The 24,135-nt window shown below is 54.7% G+C and overlaps 9 protein-coding genes across 9 annotated transcripts; 4 read left to right on the top strand and 5 right to left on the bottom strand.

Annotated features, from left to right (window-relative positions):
• Positions 1-1,368: 1,368 nt before the first annotated feature.
• MONBRDRAFT_11390 (uncharacterized protein) lies at positions 1,369-4,510 on the top strand (the record flags this gene model as incomplete). Its single annotated transcript, XM_001749205.1, has 9 exons — positions 1,369-1,668; positions 1,761-1,872; positions 2,022-2,128; positions 2,484-2,579; positions 2,669-2,751; positions 3,049-3,756; positions 3,899-4,034; positions 4,147-4,302; positions 4,385-4,510. The coding sequence occupies 9 exons, from the start codon at positions 1,369-1,371 to the stop codon at positions 4,508-4,510; spliced, it is 1,824 nt and encodes a 607-aa protein (XP_001749257.1).
• Positions 4,511-4,643: 133 nt separating this feature from the next.
• MONBRDRAFT_34013 (uncharacterized protein) lies at positions 4,644-6,371 on the bottom strand (the record flags this gene model as incomplete). The annotated part of the gene is made up of 5 exons (XM_001749130.1): positions 4,644-5,432; positions 5,517-5,634; positions 5,761-5,822; positions 5,915-6,021; positions 6,161-6,371. The coding sequence occupies 5 exons, from the start codon at positions 6,369-6,371 to the stop codon at positions 5,364-5,366; spliced, it is 567 nt and encodes a 188-aa protein (XP_001749182.1). The 3' UTR covers positions 4,644-5,363.
• A 1,590-nt stretch (positions 6,372-7,961) lies between these two features.
• Positions 7,962-9,573, top strand: MONBRDRAFT_11388 (uncharacterized protein; the record flags this gene model as incomplete). Its single annotated transcript, XM_001749204.1, has 2 exons — positions 7,962-8,094; positions 8,231-9,573. The coding sequence occupies 2 exons, from the start codon at positions 7,962-7,964 to the stop codon at positions 9,571-9,573; spliced, it is 1,476 nt and encodes a 491-aa protein (XP_001749256.1).
• An 855-nt stretch (positions 9,574-10,428) lies between these two features.
• Positions 10,429-11,901, bottom strand: MONBRDRAFT_28758 (uncharacterized protein; the record flags this gene model as incomplete). The annotated part of the gene is made up of 6 exons (XM_001749129.1): positions 10,429-10,507; positions 10,585-10,640; positions 10,749-11,152; positions 11,248-11,440; positions 11,538-11,732; positions 11,812-11,901. The coding sequence occupies 6 exons, from the start codon at positions 11,899-11,901 to the stop codon at positions 10,429-10,431; spliced, it is 1,017 nt and encodes a 338-aa protein (XP_001749181.1).
• Positions 11,902-12,055: 154 nt separating this feature from the next.
• Positions 12,056-14,398, bottom strand: MONBRDRAFT_28757 (uncharacterized protein; the record flags this gene model as incomplete). Its single annotated transcript, XM_001749128.1, has 8 exons — positions 12,056-12,094; positions 12,782-12,960; positions 13,057-13,208; positions 13,303-13,433; positions 13,479-13,483; positions 13,630-13,901; positions 13,993-14,067; positions 14,301-14,398. The coding sequence occupies 8 exons, from the start codon at positions 14,396-14,398 to the stop codon at positions 12,056-12,058; spliced, it is 951 nt and encodes a 316-aa protein (XP_001749180.1).
• Positions 14,399-15,334: 936 nt separating this feature from the next.
• Positions 15,335-16,964, bottom strand: MONBRDRAFT_11385 (uncharacterized protein; the record flags this gene model as incomplete). Its single annotated transcript, XM_001749127.1, has 2 exons — positions 15,335-16,513; positions 16,611-16,964. 2 exons carry the CDS (start codon positions 16,962-16,964, stop codon positions 15,335-15,337), a joined length of 1,533 nt encoding a protein of 510 aa, XP_001749179.1.
• Positions 16,965-17,851: 887 nt separating this feature from the next.
• MONBRDRAFT_28755 (uncharacterized protein) lies at positions 17,852-19,816 on the top strand (the record flags this gene model as incomplete). The annotated part of the gene is made up of 2 exons (XM_001749203.1): positions 17,852-18,129; positions 18,514-19,816. The coding sequence occupies 2 exons, from the start codon at positions 17,852-17,854 to the stop codon at positions 19,814-19,816; spliced, it is 1,581 nt and encodes a 526-aa protein (XP_001749255.1).
• An 833-nt stretch (positions 19,817-20,649) lies between these two features.
• On the top strand, positions 20,650-21,633 carry MONBRDRAFT_11383 (uncharacterized protein; the record flags this gene model as incomplete). Its single annotated transcript, XM_001749202.1, has 1 exon — positions 20,650-21,633. One exon carries the CDS (start codon positions 20,650-20,652, stop codon positions 21,631-21,633), a length of 984 nt encoding a protein of 327 aa, XP_001749254.1.
• A 251-nt stretch (positions 21,634-21,884) lies between these two features.
• Positions 21,885-23,882, bottom strand: MONBRDRAFT_11382 (uncharacterized protein; the record flags this gene model as incomplete). Its single annotated transcript, XM_001749126.1, has 5 exons — positions 21,885-22,508; positions 22,631-22,816; positions 22,925-23,061; positions 23,202-23,594; positions 23,705-23,882. 5 exons carry the CDS (start codon positions 23,880-23,882, stop codon positions 21,885-21,887), a joined length of 1,518 nt encoding a protein of 505 aa, XP_001749178.1.
• Positions 23,883-24,135: the final 253 nt, after the last annotated feature.

The following is a 24,135-nucleotide window of genomic DNA, read 5'->3' as shown; positions in this document are numbered from 1 at the left end:
CAGAGAGAGAGAGAGAGAGAGACAGAGAGAGAGAGAGACAGAGCTGAGAGACAAATGCAGAGAGACACAGAGAGACACAGAGAGAGACAACGATTGACAGAGAGAGAGAGCGCGCGAGAGACAGATCAATTGGTTTGGGAGATAGAGACAGTGAGACAGAGAGAAACAAAGGAGAGACAGAGAGATGAATTGGTTCGAGACGAAGAGAGCAGATTTATAAGAAAGAGAGAGAGGATGAATTGGTTTACGGACACACTATACACATATGCACACTATACACACTAGACACACTATACACACTAGACACACTATACACACTATACACACCAAACACACTATACACAGGTCCCGAATTGCACCAGTACAGGTACTGCGTGCGCTTGGACCGCGCCCCTAAGGAGGGCAAGTGAGAGACTCAGATCCAGCAATTGGCTGGAAGGCCCCTGCCGTTGAGAGCACTTGTCCAAAGTGATGAACCAGCGTGCCCCAGAGGACAATCAGAAGGGCTGTTGTCGAGTTATCGTGTACATTGTGGTCCAAAAGTCCTGCTTTTGTATGGGCGATGGAGGCAGGTCGTCGCGGCAGACTGAGAAAACGATTAGAGGCAACGCCGCTGGCCATGGTCACCGGTACAGCGACACTGTGAAGTTGATCGGTATGATCACATTGTATGTTTTCTTCTTCTTCTTCTTCTTCTTCTTCTTCTTCTTCTCCGCCCCAGGCCCCTGTCATGGGTTGTTCTGAAACCGCAGTCAAGAAACCGCACGCGCCTTGTGCACATGCCGATGTCATAAAAGATTTCTACGGTGCAGATCCATTCAGTGACTTGCAGCCCTCCATCATAGCGCGCCACCATCACCTGGCATTCTCGCTACGTCTGGTTGATGACCGGCATGATCAGATGTGGGTCTAACTCGCCAAGCTGCAAAGTGCCTTTCTAACAAACGGTGACAGACACACACAGAATCAGGCACAGAATCAGACACAGAATCAGACACAGAATCAGGCACAGACGCAGACAAACGCACAAACACAGACGCAGTCAGAGGCACACAAAGGCACAAACACAGACGCAGGCATCAGGCACCAAGCACTCAGCACAGCTACCAGACATCAGGCACCAGAAAAGACAGAACACACTCTCTCCTTCATTTGGACACTCAACCTCATGCTTTCATGCATGCAATTTTTTTCAAGCATCATCAGAAAAAAAAAAAAAGTTCATTTGATCAATGTACGCGGGTCGAATGGTTGTCGTGACTGGATGCTGAGTCCTTGGCCAACGGAATAGTAGGGGCCTGAAGGGTGCCCGGTATCTGGCAAGAAGCTGAGAGTCGTATAGCACCGAGTGCCGCCGCTAACAGCAGCATGACAGGGCGACTTTGGACCTCACCGGCAGTGGTGGCGCTGCTCGCCAGCTGGGCCATCACGGCTTCCATCTTGCTGTTCGTCATGACCCACAACTGCCAGTCACCCGGCCTGCATCCATCCAACGCGCCCGAATTGCCCCTGGTTCGCCCGGCCAACGCCGGCACCGGCACTGGTGCCGACCGTGGTGCTGCCCTTCATCCTCGTGCCACAACGCACACACCAGCACCCCTCCGCAGCACGACCAATGGAGCGCCCGCTGCACAGTGTGCAGACTGGCGGCGCGTGGTCTATATTAAGGTTGCTTCTCTTTGGTTGTTGGCCGCTGTGGAGCAGTCTTGCTCCAATATCTGACGCAGCCTCATTTCACCCCGCCTTTGTACCATGCACAGACCCACAAGACGGGGAGCAGCACCTTGACCAACATTCTCCACCGCTATGGCGTGGCCAAGAACCTCAAGATGGCTCTCCCCACGGACAATGTGTTTTATGCCTGGCCGCAAGGTACGCTCTGCCAATATCGCTGAACCGTGTTTTTGCCCGAAGCAGCTTGTCATCGTGAGCTAGACCCGGCCCGCCATCCCTCAAACATGCTCTGTCGTCTCGCCTGGGCCCCATGTTTTGCCCTGGTCTTTGCTCTTCTTGCTGTGCAGCGGATCCGCATCGAATCATGCAAAGTGTTGATACTGTCAACGGGAGCCAGCCCCCATATGATATGCTTGTGAGCGCACATGTGCGCTACGTTCCCGAGGCCTTGGAAGTGCGTGTTTGTCGTCATTCTGCACATCGCCAACTCCATCGCCGTGGTTACCAGCCCTTGTTCTTGCTCCTCACACAAGCTCTGTAGACGCTGGTTCCACAGGCCACCTATATCACTGTTCTGCGTAACCCAACCTCGCACTTTTTTTCTTCATGGCACCACTGGCACGTGTGGGAGCACTTGGCTCAAAACAACGGGCCCAAGTTGACACCCGACGAGGTTTGTCAAGCGTAGAAACGCCCGCAGGCATATCATGCTCACACGGGCCGCCGTTGACCCCAGCGTCTGCTTGCCTCTTGGATGGCCACGTGTGCGAATGGCGACCTAGTTTTTGCAGCAGTTTGCCCAACATCAGCATCGCCTGAAAGAGACAGACCGCATGCTTACCATCAACAGTTTCGCATTCGATCTCGGGTTGACCGATGACCCGCTGCCTGCACAAGTCACACAGGTAAGTACCATCCAATGTTCTCGGCTCGGCTTGCCGAGTCGACATCACTTTGCGATTTGTTTTGACCCTAACCCTCACCTGACTGTCAGCTGATCGAGGAGATGGAGCGAAAGTTTGCCATGGTCATGATCACGGAACACATGGACGAAAGCCTTTTGCTCCTCAAGCGCCGGTCCGAAGCCCCTGTGTTTGGCTGCTATGAGGCAAATACTGTGGCACGCGTAGCCAGACGCACCGACTGACTCGACGTCTTGACCTTGCTTCGACAGGTTTTGCTGGACTTTGGAGGACATTGTGTACCTCAAACTCAAGGCAGCTCACGATAAACCACACACAAATGTTGATCAAGCCACTATCAAGGCCAGGTCTGCAGACATTGCCGTTAGGGGCTTGACAAACTCTCTTGCAATAGATGCTCGCACTGTTCGCTTCTGGCGCCACACCAACTATTATTGCGTGACACCTGCAGAAGCGAGCGCATTCAAAAAATAAGCTGGGCCGACTGGCGCCTCTACCAACACTTCAACGCCAGCCTCTTTCGCCAAATCGCTGCGGAACCAGGCTTTGAGCAGGAACTGACCGACTTTCGTGCTAAAATCAAGGCAGGGCCACATGCGTTGTTTCACCACTGCCTTTGCCGGTTTCTGCCCAAAGCAACTTCTCGGGCCTCGCCTTACACGATTCAATGTGTTTGGCCTGCCAACGCCCAACAGTTTTGGAGCCTCAAGTGCCAGGACTACCAGATGTGGGATGAGGATGCACACCGCGTCCAATTGGAAGAAAGGACCCTCACCACTGATCAGCGACAGTGCCACTACATGTGGCTTGATAGCAAGGGCTTCGTCAAACACCTCAAGCGGCAGCACGGCTATCCGATTGACAAGCTGGAGTGCTGGGCGACGTATCCTGCCCGCAAGATTCTGAACCTGGTGACGGACCACCCGGCTGATGATGTCATTATCAATCTTTTGGCCCAATGGTCCATTACCTCAGGCTCCTCGATGGTGGTCCCGGCCGAGAGCAAGGCAACGGCACGGGAACAGGGCCTAATCTATGCGCCCACAACTACATGGTGGACCAAGCCCGGACCCCAAATCTATGCCGTCCCGGGCCTACGCTACGACCGCCCGTACATGGATTCTTGGGTGCCAAGCCTCATCTTCATCGCCGTCTTCCGGTATGATTGAGCAGGTGTCGTGTGTCCCGCACGACTGGCACGCCACGCCCCGAATCTGAATCTGAATGTCTCGTCGGTCTGGCCTCACCACGAATTGTTTACCGGCGTTGCTGCTGCCGCGTTGAACGTGTTGGCATGGCAGTCACCCCGTCCAAGAGTTTCTCGATGCTTGGCGTCGGTTGGACATGCCGGGGCGACTTCAACGCAAGCTGGGGCGCGACATTTCCCTTGCACAGTTTTTGTTAGACCCGCACCGGTTCCTCGCAGCGCTTACCACGGTACGTCGACCCTGCGGCTGGATGCGTCGCACATGAATCGCGTCTGCTGCCGGCCTGTCCAGAGCTGATGGGTGGCTGTTGTCGTGGTGGATTGTTTTGTTTCGCCGCGCAGGATGACTTTGATGTGCGTTTCCATCTACTGGATCGCCAAGCGTATCGCATGGGCTTTCCTCGCGATGCTCCCACCAAAGAAGCAGAGGAGTACATGATGAAGCATCTGTGGTGGTTTGCGCACATTTTGGTCGCTGAGCACATTGATGAGTCAATGGTACGGTATATTTTCGAAGCGGATTTGTTGTGTCATGGAATGGCGCTGATGCACGGGTTTGGTTGGGGCTGGGGTTCGGCAGGTTATGCTGCGCCGCACCATGTGCTGGCAAGAAGAGACGATTGCCATCTTCGATCGCGAACGGTTTCGGTCCTCGACAACCCTTCGCGTACGTACAAGTCGCTTCTGGCCGCTTTCTCGTCGCTGAGGGCATTCCATGCACAATGGGGTGTCTCGCCCTCCTCATGCCACCAAGTTTGTTTGTTTTTGGACACGTGTCAGTTGGCGGATCATGTTGAGCCCAGCATGGACGCAGCAGCCTTGGAGCAGCGCATTCTTTTACTCAATTCGTGGGACACCAAAATCTACATGCGTGCCAATGAGACGCTATGGGGCAAAATAGACCGCCAGGTTCGCGCAAAGCGTTTGGCAGAGAAGTGGGCGGGGCAACGAGCTTGCGACACGGGGCTTGAATTGCCACAATGACAACAGTCAGCTTGCTGACGGTGGCTCGATGGGCTTGCAGGTGGCGTTTGCAGAGGAGCTGAAACAATTTCGAGCCCTGCACGCAGAGGCCATGCGGCGGTGCCGCGGTGAACCGGGTCGTCATCCGGAAATGCAGTTTGCACGGCTTGAGGTGGGTCAGGGGTCCTGAATGATGGCTAGGGGGAAGGAAAGACGGGCCAGCCACTCGAATGCGTCTCTTTGCAGTGCATGTCAGGGACGAGTTGAACTCATGCCGTTGCTGCGGTGCGTGTGGCACTGTGGACCTGGGTCCCGGGTGGTGCGTAGGAGCGGTGTCGGGCATACCAACTGGGTCGGTCTGCCACGTTTCGGCTGCTCCAGGACACGTATTCTCGCGATATGATAAAGAAGCCGCTTCCGCCACAAGTGTCGTGAGGTCTCTTGTCTGGGGCACATCGCCCAACAGTGCCGGGCAACGATTGCCAAGGACCACGGCGGCGCCCGGGGCGGGGCTGCCAAGCTGCCTTGTCTTGACAAATAAGTTTTTTTTGACTCGAGGGGCCTGCGCCGTCTTTGCTCTGGACCAAAGGCCGCCTTCAAAAGCTCAGCTGGGACTGGGTTGGCTCAAAGGTGTAGGGTTGTTCAACTTTGAGGGTGACACAAAGCTAAATTTGTTGGTGAGGCAGCAAAAGAAAGTGAGTTGAGGGGGTTCCTGTTGTGGTGGTGGTGAAGGGCAGTGTCTGACCCACCACTTTGTAGGCTTGGCGGAGAGTGCGGATGGTGGCCTCTGGTTCCAATTGAGCAACGTTGGTCACGGCGTCAGCTTCGTCAAGCAGAGTTTCAAGGCGGCTCAGGGCGCGACGAGACCTGGCCGGAAAGACGCCGGTATTTATTATCAGGTTTGGCAAGGGCGTGAGGGGTCACTCAACCACGGGTGGTGGGCATAGGGGCTGAGGCACGACAAAGGGAGAACAGCAAGCGAGGTCTACGCACGGGGCGGCAAGCGGCGCGTATGCAGCAGCAAAAAACTGGCAGCAGCCGCGGTAATAGCCCATCTACACGGGCAGAGTGTGAGGCGTGCACCGCGGCTTTGGGTTTGCAGCAACGGGTGAAGGTGATGGCAAACTGGCGAGGAGGAGGCGCTGACCTCTTTGAACAGGTCAAAGGCCGTCTTGGAACCAGTTAAAAAGCCGTCGGCAAGGCCCTGGCGCTGACCATCACGCCAGCCGGCGGTGTGGCCGGCCTGCACGTCATCTGAGCAACGTCAAAGTCAAGGTGAGAAAGAATGAGGAGACAAAAAAGGCTGCAACGCTGTGCACGCCATGCACGCTGTCAAGTAGTATATAGGCGGCTAGATCACCGGGACGGTTCGCGAGCACTGCGGGCAACTTACCCTGGGCGCTGCCAAAGGCCACGGCAGCAAAGGGATCAAAAGCGTCATCAGCGTGGTCCCCATTTGCGACGGCCGTGACGTCCAAGGCACTGTACTGACTCTGCAAGCGCAGGTTGGCCATGCGGTCCAGGTCGATATCCATGTCTGTGACCTCCCTCTGGTCCGCCTTCTCATTCATCCTCTCTGGAGTCGTCGACACTGGCGCTGCCATTTCCTCGGTGTCATGAGCAGAAAAAAAAATCAACGTGCGCACGCTTGAGGCAGGAAGTAAAATACATCCAAGGATTGTGGTCGTATTATGTATTTTACTTTATCTTATGGATAAAAAGTAAAGTACTTTTTGCTCATCAACTTTTGTCAGCATTGTTGGATGACAAGTTTCAGGCAACGAATAAGTCGCCTGATGCGCACATTCTGCGACTTTTTCGTGGCTTGGATGTTTTGTTTGTCAGCAGGCACGTTCAGTGGTGTGATGATGAAGATGGGGACATTCGCACCAACACACACAAGGCAAAAAAGTTGTCGACAAATCGTTCCCGCCCAAAAATGACGTAGGGCATCACTCCGTCATTGCCTTATCTTACCTTACCTCACCTTGCCTTAGCTAACCTTGCCTGAGCTAGCCGGGCGTCTGTCTGTCTTGGCGGACGTCACGCGACTTTACAAATTGGGCGTCGGCTGGGCGGCGATCGGGCGTCAACTGTCAACTGGGTGTGGGGCAGGAGATGATGGTGGCTTGGCAAGGCGAGCGTTGGCCGCCTTTGGATTGGGAGAGAGAAAAGGGCAGGGCATAAACGCTCGCTCCATCCCCTTATTGCAAAGAAACGGTCGCTGCTGGCACCGGCGCACAAGAGAAAAAGGGGACACCGGTTTAGGTGCCGAATTCATTGGCAGCCACCGTCCCCATGCCCTCATCTCACCACCTGAATGCCAGCCAGTCCCACCACGGCGCCTGCGTCATCTCATGATCCAGCTGCATCGCCCTTCCGCGAACATTTGATCCCAAGTCAGTCAGTCAGTCAGTCAGTCAGCGAAGCGAGAACAAGAACGACGTGTGCCCGCATGCGCACTCTCTCCCCCCTGAGTATGAAGATCACACCACCTGTGCGTGTGTCTGTGTCTCTGTGTCTCTGTGTCTGTGTGTGTGTGACTTCTCTCTCTCTGCGCTGTTGCTTCGTATTCGATACCTCCCCACAGCACACACACACACACACACACACACATAAAGGGTCCGCATGTGGAGTTTATCGTTAAAAAAAGTTGTTGTGGGTGCGAAATGGAAAAAGCTCGTGTTGTTGTTATTGATGTACTTATTCTCACCCGTTTTCCACTTTATGCTGATTTAAACAGAAAGATAATGATACTTATTGCAGATACATTTGATGTTATTGTCGATGACCGGTGGATGTGTCAATCACCCCACCTGCGCCTCAATTTCTCACCCGCCTCCCCCTCAACCTCACGCGATCCTCATCCCCTGCTGCTGCTGCTGCTGCTGCTGCTGCTGCTGCCTCGCTCTCTCTCTCTCCCTCCTTCTCCCTCCTTCTCTCTCTCTCTCCCTCCTTCTCCCTCCTTCTCTCTCTCTCTCTCTCTCTCTCTCTCTCTCTCTCTCTCTCTCTCTCTCTCTCTCTCTCTCTCTCTCTCTCTCTCTCTCTCTACTCGGCTGGGCTGCATTTTCCTCCTGCTTCTCTGCCCAGCCGCGTGGCAATTGCTAAAGCCATCAACGTCTCTCTACCCGATCCGGAGCGACGCAGCCACGACCATCAGCATGCAGACCACCAAGAGTGCCGCTGCCGCCGGCATGGCCAGCTTTAGCACCCACGCCGTGACCGACAGTCGCCCCGCCAACGTTGGTATCAAGGCCATGGAGTTCTATGTCCCCCAGTGGTACGTCTCCCAGGCCGACTTGGAACAGTACGACGGCGTCTCTCAAGGTCAGTCGAGCATATACCCAAAACCCGCCCTCGCCTACTTCTCTTGCCTTGTCCCGTTCAAGGCCTCCTCTCCTGCCTCCTGCCACACCTTGATGAGGAAGCCCACTCACACATCCACTTAACCCGGCCATCACAGGCAAGTACACCATTGGCCTTGGCCAAACCAACATGGCAGTCTGTGGCCAACAAGAGGACATCAACTCGGTCTGCATGTCGGCCGTCGCCAACCTCATGGAAAAGTACAACATTCCATGGGACGCCATTGGCCGCCTGGAAGTGGGCACCGAGTCCCTCGTAGACAAGTCCAAGGCCGTCAAGACCTCCCTCATGGACCTGTTCGCTGCCCACGGCAACACTGACATTGAAGGTGTCGATAGCAAGAACGCCTGCTACGGTGGTACGGCTGCCGTCTTCAACTCGGCCGCCTGGGTCGAGTCCTCGGCCTGGGACGGTCGCTATGCCATTGCCATTGCCGGTGACATTGCCGTTTATGAAAAGGGCCCGGCCCGACCCACGGGCGGCGCTGGCGTCTTCGCCATGCTCATTGGGCCCGAGGCTCCGCTCGTCTTGGAGCCTCGTCTTCGTGCCACCCACATGGAGAACGTCTGGGACTTTTACAAGCCCACCATGGTCTCCGAATACCCCCGCGTCGATGGCCATCTCAGCAACGCCTGCTACCTCCGCGCCCTCGACATTTGCTACCAGCGTTACGCTGACAAGTACGAGGCGGCCCATGGCCAGCCGTGGACCATGGACAAGGCCGATTTTGCCATCTTCCACGCCCCTTACAACAAACTCGTGCAAAAGTCCATGGGCCGCTTCGTTTACCAGGAATTTCTCCGCCATCCTGAAGCCCTGCCCGAACTCGCCCCCATGAAGGACTTTGCCCAGCTCTCCAACGAGGAGACGTACGTCGATCGTGACTTCCAAAAGCAGCTCAGCGCGCTCACCAAGCCCCACTACCAAAAGTACGTTCAAGACTCAGAGTACATCACCAAAGAGTGTGGCAACTCGTACTGCGGTTCCCTCTACGCCGGCCTTCTCTCCCTCATTGATAACAAGGCCAAGGACCTCGTCGGCAAGCGCATCATGATGTTCTCCTACGGCAGCGGGCTCGCCGCCACCCTGTTCTCCATCAAGGTCAACGAGGATGTCAGCTTCATCAAGGACACCGTTCAGGTCAAGCCTCGTCTGGAATCACGCACCAAGCTTGAGCCCTCAACTTTCGAACAGGAACTGGAGACCCGCGAGAACAACTATACCAAGTTTGACTATCAAATTCCCCAGGGCGCTGCCGGCCTTCGTCGTGGCACCTACTTTCTCACCGAGATCGATGCCCTTGAGCGTCGCAAGTACAGCCGCGCCTACAGCACCTTGGCCCGCCGCGCCATGCACACTACCACACCCGCTGCCCGCCTCCCGGCCGCCCAGTCCCTGATGACGACCGCCCTGCGTGGCCTCCGCTTCCTCAAGCGATAGCTTCTGCCTTAGTGCTTTTGTTGTTGACTTGCTTCAACTTTCATGTGCCTAGTCTCTTTCTTGAGTTCTCTCCCCGTGTTGCGCCAGTTACCTCTCCTTTCTGGTTATTTCCTTTCCGCATGTTCCCAGTGCCAAATGCGTGTGTATCTCTTTCGAGAACGCGGCACACACACAGCTGTGCTAGGTCTGTTGTGCCGCATCTCATAGTACCTGATCGCCAATGTTACCCTACCGTGACGTGTCCTTGTTTTGTGACGTTACCTCTTCGACTGATGAACCAGCTACTTTATCTAGTCTGGTTCTACCACAAATCCTACTAACTGAACAAAGTCAATCTTCTCTTCTCAGCCTGGCGCCAATTCACATTCACAAAGCCCGCCAACGTTAAACAACGGAAATGATGTGTCCCCATCCATGCTGATTTGATCTGTGGTGAGTGGATACACACGTGGAGACGAGACATCGGTTGGCACAGTGTCATGTTGATCCTGTTCAATTCCTGGAGACAAGATGAGCACAACACCTGTTCATCTTGTCTCCAATGTCCTTTTGCACAACTCCACGCACGCTAGGCTCACAGAATCAAGAGCCCTCCCTTTGCCTGGAAAAGGAGAACGATAACAGTCACACACATCACCACACCACTTCCGTTCATCAAAAATACTATCTGTGGTAAAATAAGAAACAAAACCCAAACGTCCAAACAGAGAAAGGCTTGACAACACAAGCACTTGCCATTCACTCACACTACAACGCAACATTGGTTGAAAGTTCAAACTCCTTGGGCAGAACTCTGACACGCAGCAAAGGAGGCCTCCTCACATTCAGCAATGATCTCCGAGGCTACAGGCGACTTTACTGCTGTGCCAGGTTGCTCTGAGATCGCGAACGCGTGGCCAGCGTGGGTCGCATGTACCTAGGCATTTTGTCGGCCCTGCGCCAAAGACAAGGAAGACGACCAAGGTCAGCTACCAAATACGAGCTGAAGCAACAAGCGCATTTCAAACGTACGCAGAGGCATTGTTGTTGCCGTTGATGACGCCGAGAGGCTTTTCAGAGCGCAGGCCCTACTCGCAATCCCATTTGCAGGCTCTGTGAGAACACTCTCGCTACCGAACATGATATTGTTTCAACGTGCATCAAACGCAGCACATCGATCGAATGCGAAGACCTACCCTCTTGGCTGCACTGGTCATGTCACGGTACGATTTGCGGGTGGAGCCTCGAGTACTGGAACGCAGCGAGGTACGCTTGGAGCCGGCACGTGACAATGCGCTGCCTCGGGACGACGAGGACGGTGTCTTGCTTGACGTGCACGAGCTGCTTTTGTCCAGCACGTCGGCCTTGGCAAGCTTGCTGGCTGGCTCGCCAGTGTCTTCTTCATCCATGACCAAGCTGCCGGGCATGGGACGGATGTTCTCGCTGATAGCATCCTCATCATTTCCTCGTTTCAGGCGCGCAACCGCACGTCGCCCCACATTATAGGTGCCAGGTGGTGTGAAGGACATCTGCTGAGCGTCTTGAAACTCCTCCGCCACGGCCGCGGCAGGCATGGCCGTAAAAGGCTCGTGTTGAACCACTGCCAGCAACGTGTCAATACATGAGTCAATGTGCTCCGTTCCCAAATATCTCAAGGCCACAAGTGAACAGCAGAACAGACCACACTATTCTTACATGGTGTGAACAGCTTTGCTTTGGTCGAGCTGCGCAAAACGGAACGCATCGGAGTGCGACCCTTGGAGCGCGCTGAACGTGGGGTGTGCAGTTGATCCGGTGTGCCAAAAGTGAGCGAGCTTGGCGCAGCTGCTGCGGGCACTAGCTCTGGTGAATGCGGCTCATGGACTTCCTGGTCAGGCCATACGACCTCCTATCATAAGTATCAGACCAAGAATAACAGGATTGTGAGTGACTTCCGTTTGCGGAAAAAAAAAAAAAAAATCGTGCGGAGCGAGCGCAGAGCTAACCTTGCCACTGATGGAAGCTCGCAAGGCCTTGTCCACTTGGTCGCGCAATTCTTCATCATCGGACCCCAGACGCTCGCGGCACTGCACGAGCAATTGGACAAGCTTGTTGGTCGTGCGGCCTTGCTGCTTCTGAGTACGGCTTGCAAAGGCCAGCTCGCGATGGAGATTGCTAATGCGCTGCTGCATGGCATCGTTCTATACCAAACACCGGGTTGTCAGGCAAGAAATTGAGAGCAAAAGTCTCCCCTCCTTAGTCTCCAGTTCTTGATATCACACACACACACACACACACACACACACACACACAGTTCTTGTTCATATCTGCCGAGACGCGAGCGGAGACGTGCAGCTTGGGAAGATTCATACCTCTGTTTGCAGAGACCGACAAGAGTACTCAAGCTTTAGCATTTCCAATTGCCATGCATTCTCAGGAAAGCTACTTTGAGCTTGAGTTTGCCAAGAGGAACTGGCTTCATTGCTGTTGACCAACTGATGTTGTGCCTGCATCAACGCATCCTTCAAAGCGGTCTGGTCCTTCTCCAAGCGCTCGCGCTTTTCTGAAAACACCGAGGCATCCGGCACGTCCATAGCCACGGGACTGTCACAGGCGCAGATAAACATGAAAGAACGATCGGGTTGGGATCGCATGGAGAAACGAAAAAGTGTATCGCACGAAATCTGACCGAAGCGTGCGTGCCAAATCTTGCTCGCGCTGATTGTTCTTGAGATCAACGTCGCTGGAACGAATTTCACTCTGCAAATAGCAAAGTAGCAATGTCGGATCGTTGTGAGAATCAACCAAGCAGCGCTGTGCGTCAAAAGATGAAACTACTGCTGGCTGGATGTACGTAGGATAGGCTCCGCACCTCGGCTTGCACGATGGCCATCATGGCCGCACGGCGAGCTTTGAAAAGCGGCTCTAGGTGAGCTCGCTGCATCTGAAGGGTCTCATCGCGAACGTGAATGTCTGCAGCGGGGAGTGCTGCTACAGGCGCGCGTGCTTCACTCTGTTGCAAGCGAGCCTGAAGCTCAGCCATCTCGCGCTGCAACTTTTCAACGATTCGCTTGTACTCGGCAACATGGTGATTTATTTTGACCACATTTTGCTTGATTTGCACCTGTTGCGTTCAGCCACACACATGCGCGCACATGGGTGAATTCTGCTTGACCATGCATCGCTAGCATTACCTTGACATTGAAAGCTCAAATAGAAGGTGCGAAAAAAAGCTCCCGGCAGACTGTACCTTGATATTCTTGGCGCTTTTAGCGTACTGCAGCGTGTTGAAGGTATCATCGTAGGTGCCATAGGAAGGACTAACATTGGCCAGCATGATTGTGCGTGTGTTGCCACCCAGGCTGTCTTTTAAGAGGCGGGTGAGTTTGCTGTTGCGGTAGGGCACATGGGGTTTACGGCGCGCCGTTGCTAGGATTCGATGGCAAATGCCAAGGCGTGCAATGTGAGTGAGGGTGCCATTGTAACGCTCGCAACCTGAGTTGACTCCAAGAGACATTGACCTACAAGCAAGCGCATTGATGCAGCTTCCCAGCGCCAAAAGGGATTTGTTGATGTTGGCGCCCTCGCGCATTCGCGCCCCACGATTGCTGGTGGCTGAGGCGCGCTCAGATCCCGCCAGATCAATAAGGCTCATCTTGGCCGTCAGCACATGGGCCCTGACCATACCGCACGTTGTACCAGTCGATGAGCAGGAAACGGAAGAGCAAGAAACGGAAGGGACAATGACGCCGAGCCAAGTCGGTGACTCACGTGGTTCCGCTGTTGCGAGGCGTCTGTTTAACATGAAGCTGAAAGACTGCGTGTGACCGTGAGGAGGTTGCGTTGGCGTCCGTGGGGTGTTGTGTCCGGTTCTGGTTGCCCTTGGTCAGCAAGGCCATGACCTCATCGACGGTGTTGGGAGTGTGATAGCTCAGTTTTTTTATGACCACGCCTGAGGGAATGAGTATGTGAGAAGCCAGTCAACGTGTAGTAAGGAAAGCAAAGAAAACAAGTCGGTCGGGTGGGGGCCAAAAGAACTGGAGGAAAGCTGGGGATCGGAGGTTGGGTGTTGGCAAGTTCTGCACCGTGGCAACTTACCATCCCCTGATTCGCGAAGGTTCAAAACGCCGACGCTTGGATTCAAAAGATCACGGATCGTCTCGTTATAAACCTCGAGATAAGAGACAGAAAGGTCTGTTTCGTATTCTTGGGAGCGCTGACGCAACTGCTCAAAGAGCTCGACCATGGTCAACACGATGATACCAGGCTCACCACCGTGACCCAACATGGTATGCGTTTTGCCTGCCCCTGTGGCTCCATAGGCAAAGACGCTCACATTATGGCCACTGAGGACGTCCTGCAAGATGGGTCTGTTGGTGGAGTAGCAAATGCAACAAGGCCCGTGTCAAATCAACGTGTAATTTCTGCTGCTGTGAGCATGCCTTTTGTGTAAGCACGTACTTGGTGGTCTTCTGGAAAACCTGCAACTGCGACGACTGCTCGGGGAAGACATGATCAAAAGCGAACTTGGCATTGCTGGATTAGACGGGCAAGTCAGGCATGAACTTGTGAGCAAACCAGCCCGAGTGGCGAGCGCAACCAACAACAGGAGGGGACCACCGCCAGACCGTGCGCGGAAAGAACGGGCAAGGCGATCAGTCATACCGAGCTCGCGTGCGGCCTTCGCGACGCCGCTTGTGGTGGTGAAAGGCCTTGAGGTCTTCATCGGATTGGGGGTCAAACACCAACACCTGCTCATCGAGCGGGACCACGGTATGGCGCGTGTCGCCTCGCGTCTCCGATTCGTTGAGAGGACGCACCCGCACGAACACACTGCGACAGCGGTAGAAACGTGCAATTGTATCATGAGCTCCTGTTTAAACTCCAGATGCTGTGCGCCGCTAAATTGCTGAGACTGAGATCTTACCGAAAGCTTTCGACAGCCATGCTGAAGGCGTCTCGCCTGCGGCAGCCTAGATCGTCGAGACACATGTCAAAAGAGCATTGTGTTTGGGCGTCGAATGCGCGTTGGGCAGCCCGCAAGACCCGAGCAAGTGTTCCAGAGAGGCAGTGTTTGCAAGGGAGGGAGGGGCACAATGGTCATCAACGTGAGGACGGAATACAGAGGGCAGTCAGACAGAGAACACAGGTGTCAGAGGAGACCAGCAGACTGGCACAAACGAGTTGCCATCGTAACCCACAAGCGTACAAGCTAACCAAAGCTCAAGCAACGGATGAGACCAAGGCTGAAGAAGAAAAAAATAAGCACCGCAACAGCAACAACCGCCCCCCAGGAGCTTGACCTTAAGCGCGAACCTGCTGTTGTCACCGTCTGTTGTCGCCAACTCAAAATGAGGAAAAAATAAAAATTGGATGGTTGGTCGTATTTAAATTTTGGCGGCAACTCAAATTGTCAGCATGTAATGCTTTCTTTCTTATTATTTAAAGAAAAGAGGGGTTTGTACCACCCGTATGTACCGGATCAAGACAGGCAAGTGTCATGGGAGCGTGCGCCTGACCCGAATGATAGACCAAGAAGGGAGGTAGCAGCAGGGCATTGGGTAGCATGCTTCAATTTGGCTTGTAACAACCAGACAAGAGCGTGTGTCAGAGAACAAGGTTTTATTGGTGGTGTGGTTGTTAATGCCGTTGACAAAACTCAAGCACATAATGCTGCTGGTCTCCATGCATCACGGAGTAAGAATGAAACGGGCCACGACCCGTGAACACTACCAAAGACGTTCGGAACTAAGGTCTCGACACGCAAGACTCAGCCTCAAGCTGATGATGTTTGACATTAAAATTAGGCGCTGATGCTGGAGAACCATCCCTTGTGCTGAGTAGGACCATGAGCGGCATGCATCTGGAGACGGGCCTCAGCCAAATTGCTTGCATTGTCGGCAGCCATGTCCATGAGGCGCTGGATGAGAGCGAGAGCCTTATCCTCGCGCTCACCACGAGCAAAAATGAGCTGGAGAGTACCGGACATCTCCTCATAGGAGCCGGGCACGACATCGTTATAGACACCAATATGGGCCACACGCTCAGTGGCACTGTCCACGGAGCGAGAGGTGACCTGATACTCGCTCTTGCTGCAGCAGCAGCAGCAAGGGTTGCAGCACTTGAGCACACCATAGCAAGGACCAAACTGTTCAGCCTTGGACGTGGCAACGACCGTCTTGGTGCTCATGTAACGGGTGGAGACAATCGACTTGGTGCTAATGCGAGTGGCACCGAGCTGGTCGAGGTCCTTGATTTGCGTGTACATAGGCAGGCTGGGCTTGCAGCAAACGCAAACATTTCGGGTGCAGAAGCTGAAGCAGGAACCGATGGCACCGGCAATCAGGGAGATGGGGTTGTACTTGATGCAGCACGCCCGGGCTGAGCTAATGCAGCTGGTGTTGCGAGCGGCCATGTCTGTCTCAAAGCTCACATCAAGCGCACCAAAGTGATCGACGTTCATTTCAAGCTCCTCCATCTTGGAGGCAAACACCAAGTTCCCGTTGGCAATGCCGACAAAAACATTGCGCATTTGCACGCGGACACCAGATCCGTCGTAAAAGGTCATTTCCTTGACCACCACGGCGTCCTTGGGGTCAACGTTCAGCAGCTTCAGCACGTGCTCCGTGTTGGTCTGGCCGCCCATCTCTTCAAATTCTGAGCGAACAACGCCTTGCGCATCGGCTGCCGACGTGTTGATAGTGTCGACGAGAGCATCATCGAGGTTCACAATCTTAGAAGATTGACAGAGGCTGCGAGGCTTGCTGATCATGTGAAGATAGTCGCGACGCATGTGGTCATTGATGGCAGTGGAGTTCAGTTCAGAGGAGAGGGTGCGAGGCTCGAGGCCAAGACCACCAGCCGAATCGTTGAAGTTGACGAGAGAGTAATCGATACCGGTAGCCCCCTTAAGGCCGAAGCACACGCGGGTGTTGAACTCGTAGCCTTGAGGAGAGGTCATGTTCAAATCGGCAGCCTCCAGCTAACACGTGAGAACGACAAAGCACAAACCAAACTGGGTGAGTGAGCGCTCGAGGATGTATCTGATGGACGCAAGGATTTTTATTACTATTGCTAACCTGGTCCATCATGTCAGCCACGGTGGCGCCGCTGCACTTGCTACCACCGATGACAGTGGAAAAGCCAGACTCAGCCTTGATCTCAAAGTCAAAGGTATAGACCTTGTGGTCGCTGGAGCGGCAAGCAATGCAGCTGCCATCATCCACCGTGTTGAGGGCAATGTATGCCTGGCTGCCCTCGACGACAAAGAGGAAGACCGAGTACTTGGGAGTCCATGGAACCGCATTCGCGCTGTTCAAAAGCACGGAGGCTTTGCCGCGGGACGACACGATGGCCACACCGCGCTCGGCAGCGTATGAGACAATGCTCTGTTGGAGGTTGTTCATTGTGCTGGCAAAGCTATCCTTGGACATGATTTCGGTGGCGGCGAGTAGTCCAACTTCAGTGAACAGGGCGTGGGGGGAAAATGCAACTTGCCGTGGCTGCCTCGCCCGTAATTCATTCGACCACGCGGGCATTTAGGTGGGGTGCGTGAGGCGATGGCTCCGCCCACTATGGGCCATTGTTCTGATGGGGAGCTTCGTTGGTGGTGGGGAAGGCACAGCGCAGAGACGCAGAAAGGTAATGCGCTGCCTTGTGTACAACCGCCGCATCTCGCATTTTGACGGCCTAGCCACGTGAAGGGTCAGACGCCAACTTGGAAAGCACCACCATTGTTTGACCACACGCATGAAGATGGTGTGCCCATCGGGAGCGCATTTAGGGTATCGATGAAATTGAACCTAGCGCATTTCGTATATCAACCTCGCGCATTCAGGGTATCGATGAAATTGAAATGAGCAACGAACGCAGGGTTAAGTGAGAGTATAACAGATGGGATGATGCTGTCACCATGTTTTACATTTAGGACATATTATCGGGAAACGCCCCGGTTCGTACTACCGCTGCCCCACCCTTCAATCAGGCTGTGCGTGTGGTGCTCTGGGTTGACGTTCATGCCTGCCTGCCTTTTTTTTTTCTTTCTGTTATAGCAAATGGTGCATGCCCAGCCGGGGTCGATGGTGTGCCAAACGCCAAGTGTACCCAGGCTGCTTTTTCATCTCAACCCGAACACCAGCCATCTGCATCAAACTGTATGGGGCGCCATCTCAGGTTAGTAGGGATGAAATGGACGAATTGTTCGGTATAAAACTTGAATCCCACGTTTAGTTTCCCAATCCCACGTTTTGATTAGCGCTACTTTCAGATGATTGATCATTTGCGCCAAACAGTTGAGTCAAGTGAGAGAATTCAAAGTGCAATGGAGCGACGCGGGAGTGATGCTTTTTTTTCCTCGTGTGCCTGTCTGGCTGTATGTGTGTCTGTGTATGTGTGTCTGTGTGTCTGTGTGTGTGTGTGTGTGTCTGTCTGTCTGTCTGTCTGTCTGTCTGTGTGTCTGTGTGTGTCTGCGTGTGTGCGGGAGTCTATGCAAGCAAAACAGCCCTTTGAAAAATGTCAGATCATAAAAATGTGTGAATGTCAGCTAAAAATAAAGGATGACATTATAAACCTGGCGAGCTGGCTGGCGAAGACAGTGAGGTTTGAATTTTTCAAACTTCTCCTCCACGTCTCTGTCTGCTGATGTTGGATGTTGATGAGCGCGACGAGCGGTGAGCGGCGGAGGCCTTGAGGCAGGCTTGGTGGGGACGCTGGCTGGTGGTTGCTGGTGGCCGACGCTGGGCCTTAGATAAGGCTGGATAGGTGTTTGCACAATAAATATCCTGGGGAAGCGGTTTGTCAAACAGAGCATCGGCTGCCTCGGCGCCATGTATGCTCGGGCAAGGTAAGACTTCTTGTCCAACAGCTCACTCCTGTACTAGTTGTTGCCCCGGGCCTTGCTTGACCTTCTTGCTCGGACACGTCTTCCTGTCTCACCTGGTTTTGGGCCAACGGTGCGGTGTTGCCTCTGACGCCTGTTGATAGGAGCTGGGTGCTCAAGCACCTGGCCAAGACCAAGCCTCGGCATCTTGTGCTATACTTTGTCGCCTTCACGCTGAGCATGATCGTGGTCACCATGGGCTTGCGCGGCAACATTAAGTTCTTGCCCCTGATTGAATGGATGCGACTACAGGTGGACCGGTTGGTTTGCACACCCGCGATACATGAGCTCGACGAACTGGACGTTGATGACATTGATTTGGGCCCACAAAACTGCACCCGCATCCACCCCCGCGTTCTCGTTCCGCGCATCTACGTGGCGGACCAAGAAATGGACGACGCCCTGGGTATCAGGTGCGGAGACTGTGAAGAATTCATCGTTTACAGCCAGGTCCGCAACAACATGACCGGGACCCTTGTCACCGACGTTGAACAAGCCGATTACATTCTCATCCCCTTTCCAGCCGAGTGCCACGACGAGTGCGAGCACAACTCTCGTGCCGACTTTAGCCGTGCCGTGCGTGCCATGAAGCCGCTTCAGGCCCGCAACCCGCGCGCCAAGCTCTTCACCGTCAGCCGCCGGCCTTTCCCGGCGCGCACTAATTTCCGAAAGCCCATGCGCCAACTTTTGCACGACCACCCCGATGTCAAATTTCTCTCGCCCGACATTAAGAACATGCAACAGAGCGAACTCAAGGCACTGAAGACGCGCCTTGAATTTCAAAACCACATCGTGCTGCCTCAGTTCCCGTTGGACTTTGCCGTCTTCGATGCCCCCTTTGACCGAAATTGGAAGCGCCCTTTTCGCTTCTGCTTTCAGGGCACCCTGTTGAATGACGAACGTAGCATGGTGGCTGAGGCGCTCAGTGGGCGAGATGACAGTTTTGTCCTGGCCAACTGCCGCTCCTCTCGTAGCGAGCTCACCAACGGCCACTTTCGGTCTAGCGAATCGGCCGTGGTCTACTCCCAGTGCGAGTACTGCCCGACCCCGCGCGGCGACACCAACTGTGACACGCGCTTCTTTGACGCCATGCGCGCCGGCTGTATCCCCATCGTCACCAATCGTATGCGGCCGACCCCGTACGTCCGCCACGTCGAGTACTGGAATTGGTCGGAAACCTACATGCGTAATACAAAAGTTGCCGGCTTCAAGCGCTTGCTCCGCGACTTGGCCCAAAAGACCGAGGATGAGCTGCACCAGCAGCGCCTCCGCATGCGTGATGCCGCGATACACCTCACCCATGCCAAGTGCAATGGCGCCCCTGGATTGCAGTATGCGCTTGCCGCCCTCAACGAGGACCGCTCTGGCCTCGAAGACCTGTGGGGGTATAGCCGCTATCAACCCTAAACACACCCTGCCGCAACAATTGCCCTGCTTAGCCTAGACCACACACCCTGACCAAGAGTGAATCGGCCCCTCGTCCTCGCCGCTTCCTCTTGACCGACCTGACTGTTTTACCGCCACGTTTCTTTTTTTTGTGAACGGCGCTGAAACCTGCATGTTTGCCGAGTAGCGCAGCTTTTCAGCGCCGAGTTTTGTGTTTCCACGGATCATAACTGACCGACCCCTGCTCCCGTGCCGTACATCGGGCCAAGAGAGTGTGAGCGACACCCACGCTGAGCCCTTCGTGGTGTTGCCACAACCACGACGATCTTATTTGAATCAATCCCCCGACATAAAGACCTGATCCTCCCTGTCCACAACCAAATCCCAGCAAGAACCATCCCTGAGACCATGTGCCCTCAGACAATCACGACAAGCACCACTTCTCTGCCGTACCCTCTACCCGATGTTGGCACGTCGTTACGACACATCCGGTTATGCCCCTTGTTCACGCACAGCGTCTCTCAAGCTCTCGTATCTCTCGAATCTCTCGAATCTCTCTCTCATCTTTCCTCATCTCTCGAATCTCTCTCATCTCTCATCTCTCGAATCTCTCGAATCTCTCAAATCTCTCTCATCTCTCTCTCTCATCTGAACTTTTTGTGCAATTCAACCACACGTGCACATGTGACGTGGAGCCGCGTTTTTACTGGCGATCGCTGGCAGTTCAACTTCTCTGATCGGCCAGCAGCTGGTAGTTGAGCTGTTAGTTTGGATCTGCAGAAGGAAGAGCCTGGGCTGCACCACGTTGGCTGCCGCTTCCCTTTTTTTTTTCCGCGTCGACGGTACCCGGGATCATGGCGGACACGGTGACACCGTCCGTGTTGTGCGTCGCCTGGTGGGTGGGATCAGCCGTGACGCTGGTCTGTTTGCCCATTGCCGGTGCGGGTTTGCTATTGGCCCTGGCTCCTTGTCTGCCGCGAGCCTGGCTTGAGCCTCGCATCAACGCAGGCCCACTAGGCTTGCGCCGAAGACGCCAGCCGCGAGCGCACGCGATTTTGGACACAACCGGCTTTGCTGATTGGACAGCCTGGGCTCGGCCGCTGGCACGGTCGCCCCGCACCACACTCTTGAAGCAAGTCGATAAGAGCTTCATCAAAAATGGACTTCGCGTCGAAACGCTGCCTGCTAATCGCCTTGGCTGGGCACATCTCCAGATCGTGATCGCCCACCAACAGCGCCACTACAGCACCCCTATCGCGCTGCTTATCGGCGTTTTTCGCTTCCTCATTTGTCGCGCCATGCCAGGCCAGGTTGATGTTTACTATGCCACGGTCAAGCCAAGTTGTAGTAGCCAGATCGAGGCCCGCTCACCAGACCCCACCACCTCTGTAGTTGCCGAGGGTCCAAATGGCCTACACCATCGCACTGCCCACGCAACAGCACCCCTGACCAATGCACCTGAGAGCACGGGAGCAGCAACAGCAGCAGACGTGGCAGCAGCACCTGGGCTTTCAGCTTTTCAGGAACGGCCTGTCGCTCTGGGCCACTCTGTCGTTAAAGGAGACACTTTGCGTCTCATGTGGTTCTACTGCAGTGATCCCCGCTGCCTCCTGTGGTTTGCCGTGCTTCGTGCCGGCGTTCAGCGTGCCATTCAAACCCCAGGGCTGCGCTGGGTTGACGCCGGCCCCTCTGGGCGACCAGAGGTGGCCGAGCTCAAAGGCACCTACGGCTTTGAGGTCACCTCGCAGTGGTTGCAGCTCTGCAACTACGATGGCCCATATCAACCAGCAACTCCCTATGACCGGATCGAGCTTCACGGTCACCTCAAACAAGCCTAGCAATCGACCCCCGAGAGCTGCCATGAGATGGCAATAGTTGCCAGGACTTGCTGGTTTGTTATGATATTTTTGTTCTTGTTTTTGACATGTGAGTATGATTATACGAGTAAGATGGCTGTTGCAGCCCGAGCCCATTGGTGAGTAAAATCAATAGACATGTAAAGGATGAATTATCAGTGCCCTCGTGTTGAATGCAATCGGGTTTGACACACGACGCCACCACGGCACAGGGCCTCTACTCAAACCACTACTTAACGCCCAAACATGTCGTCATCCTCGTTAAGAGGCGCGTTCAGAGGCGTGTAAGGGCCGCGAGCGTCATCTATGGAAACACGCCTGCCAAGGCGGCGGGAATGGGACCAGCGCCACACGGCCACACCTGCAAAGATGGCGACCAAACCCACGAGACCCACCCCAATGTACATGCCATTCCTATTTGAAGGATGCTTGTCAGATGGGCCGGAAGTTGTGCTTGGTACATCAGGCAGGGCAAAGACCAAAGACAATGCGATCGGGCTCTCGAAGATGAGGGTGTGGTCGTGAGCGGCATTGGGAATGGCATGAAAGCTGTGCACCTCCTTGCCAAAGTAGGCGCGCAGGTAGGCAAAGTACTGCTGAGCGCGGTTCAGGCGCATCCAACCCTCAAACATATCAGCGCATGTCTTCTCTAGGCCGTGGGACGTGCAGCCCGGCTCGCGGTCCTCGTTGCACGTGTCATTTTGCCCGGCCAGATAGGCCACGTCCAGTTGTGGGTAACGTGAGATGAGCGAGTCAATGCCGGAAGCCCGCTCCAGATAAGGAGGCAAGTCCGAACCCAGGCCCCATTCCCAGGCATTGTAACTTGGGCAGGCTTGCTGCTGATCCGAAGAAGGTGTCTGGAGAAAAACAAAAGCCCAGGGTTGATACCAAGTGAGGGTGCTGGTTGAGGAGAGCAAGGACGATGCGTATGGAGTTAAGTCAGCCCAAGTGCAGCACCAATCACAAATGGAAGCCGTACCGCTAGCTTGGTGCCGTTTGCGTTCCAGCGCCGACCATCCAGGTAGACGTAGGAGGACGGGTTGGCCACAACAAATCGGACGGGCACGGTGCTTTGGGCAAATGCGTGCGAAAATGCGTAACGTTGCACCGTTTGGCCGCCGCTTGAGTGACCCAGGATAGCAATCTGCCGGAGGCTTGGAAACAGCTACAAAAGGCGAAGGTAAACATAGCGCCAGGGCAATAAAATCAGACACGCCTCACCGCAGCCCGAAATTGCGACTGGGTGCACAGTATAATGGTGGAGAAAACATACAGTACGGTTGGCAAAGGTATCCACGAGTCGATCCAGAATGGCATAGGAGCTGATGGTGTGGTTTTGCGGCGAGGGCAGGCTTTGCAGGCCGGCGCGCCAGGGACCATTCGGGTCGCTGCCATTCCAAACAACAACATCTATTCGTTTTGACCATACAACCCCGACATCAGGAGACAGGCGGTGTAGAGATGAGACACAGAGCCAAGCGGCTTGGTCAGAGCCAAGGCGATGCAAAAAAGCAAGTGGGGAGGTTCGGGCCTGCTCTCAGCGGTCGTACCACTGGCCACGCCATCTTGCGGCTCTGTGAACCAGGGAGCAATGACGTGAACCCGATGGGGGTCAATGGATGTCTGCAGTTGCGCTGCCTTGAGCATGGTGCAAAAGTACTCGTCGGCATTGCGGGAAGCTCCGTGGACGACGATCACGGCCATCTCGGGGTCAGTCTCAGTTTGTGGGGTCTCAATGTGGCCTCGGGAACTGTAGTAAAGAAAGTTGAGGTCATCTACCACCTTGGGCAGGCGATAAACAGGCAAAGGTCCCTCACACAGGTTCCACTGGGGGGTCCATGGCTGATATGGGTGAGCCGTCACGTTGTTAGCCAAGCATGATCCATCCGTGGCGTGGCAAGTGTAGCCTGAGGGACAGCAGGTCGCACTGCCCGCGCAGCATACTGTGGCGGCGAGATACGTCCCGGTGGGTCAAGGACATGCACTACATCAGTGGCAATGGCACCAAAGGGATCAAGCGCAAGGCGCAACAAGGATTTGCGGCTCAACAAACCTCCTGAAGATGTCGCGCAGCAGCCATAATGACCATCGGCCAGCGCACAGCAGCTTCCTCCAGCTGGGCATTGACTGACGCCGTCGGCACAGGTTTGTACCGATGTGCCAGCGATGGCTTTCAAAGACACCAGCAGAAGAAGAAGTGCCGGCAGCGCCCAGCGCCGACCGCTCGCCATGACGTCCGGTCAGATCTCTCACCCGAGTTCAAACCAGCCTTATTGGCGTGCGTCGGAGCTACTCTGCCGCGGATCTCAGCAACCGCGTACCAACACTAACACAGCACCAAGGACAAGCTCAAGCGCCTCGTTGCTCCGATACTTGACTCAACCCCACTTCTCTCACCACCACTGTCCGTCCTTGACCACCTCCTATATTGTTGCGACGCTGCCGTTTCCTCTCGCGCTTTTATGCGTGTGTNGTGTGTGTGTG

The sequence above is a fragment of the Monosiga brevicollis genome, genomic scaffold, assembly GCF_000002865.3.
Source record: "Monosiga brevicollis MX1 MONBRscaffold_28 genomic scaffold, whole genome shotgun sequence".
NCBI classification, from domain to species: Eukaryota; class Choanoflagellata; order Craspedida; family Salpingoecidae; genus Monosiga; species Monosiga brevicollis.
Note: the sequence above shows the minus strand (reverse complement) of the source record. Positions and strands in the feature narration are given on the sequence as shown.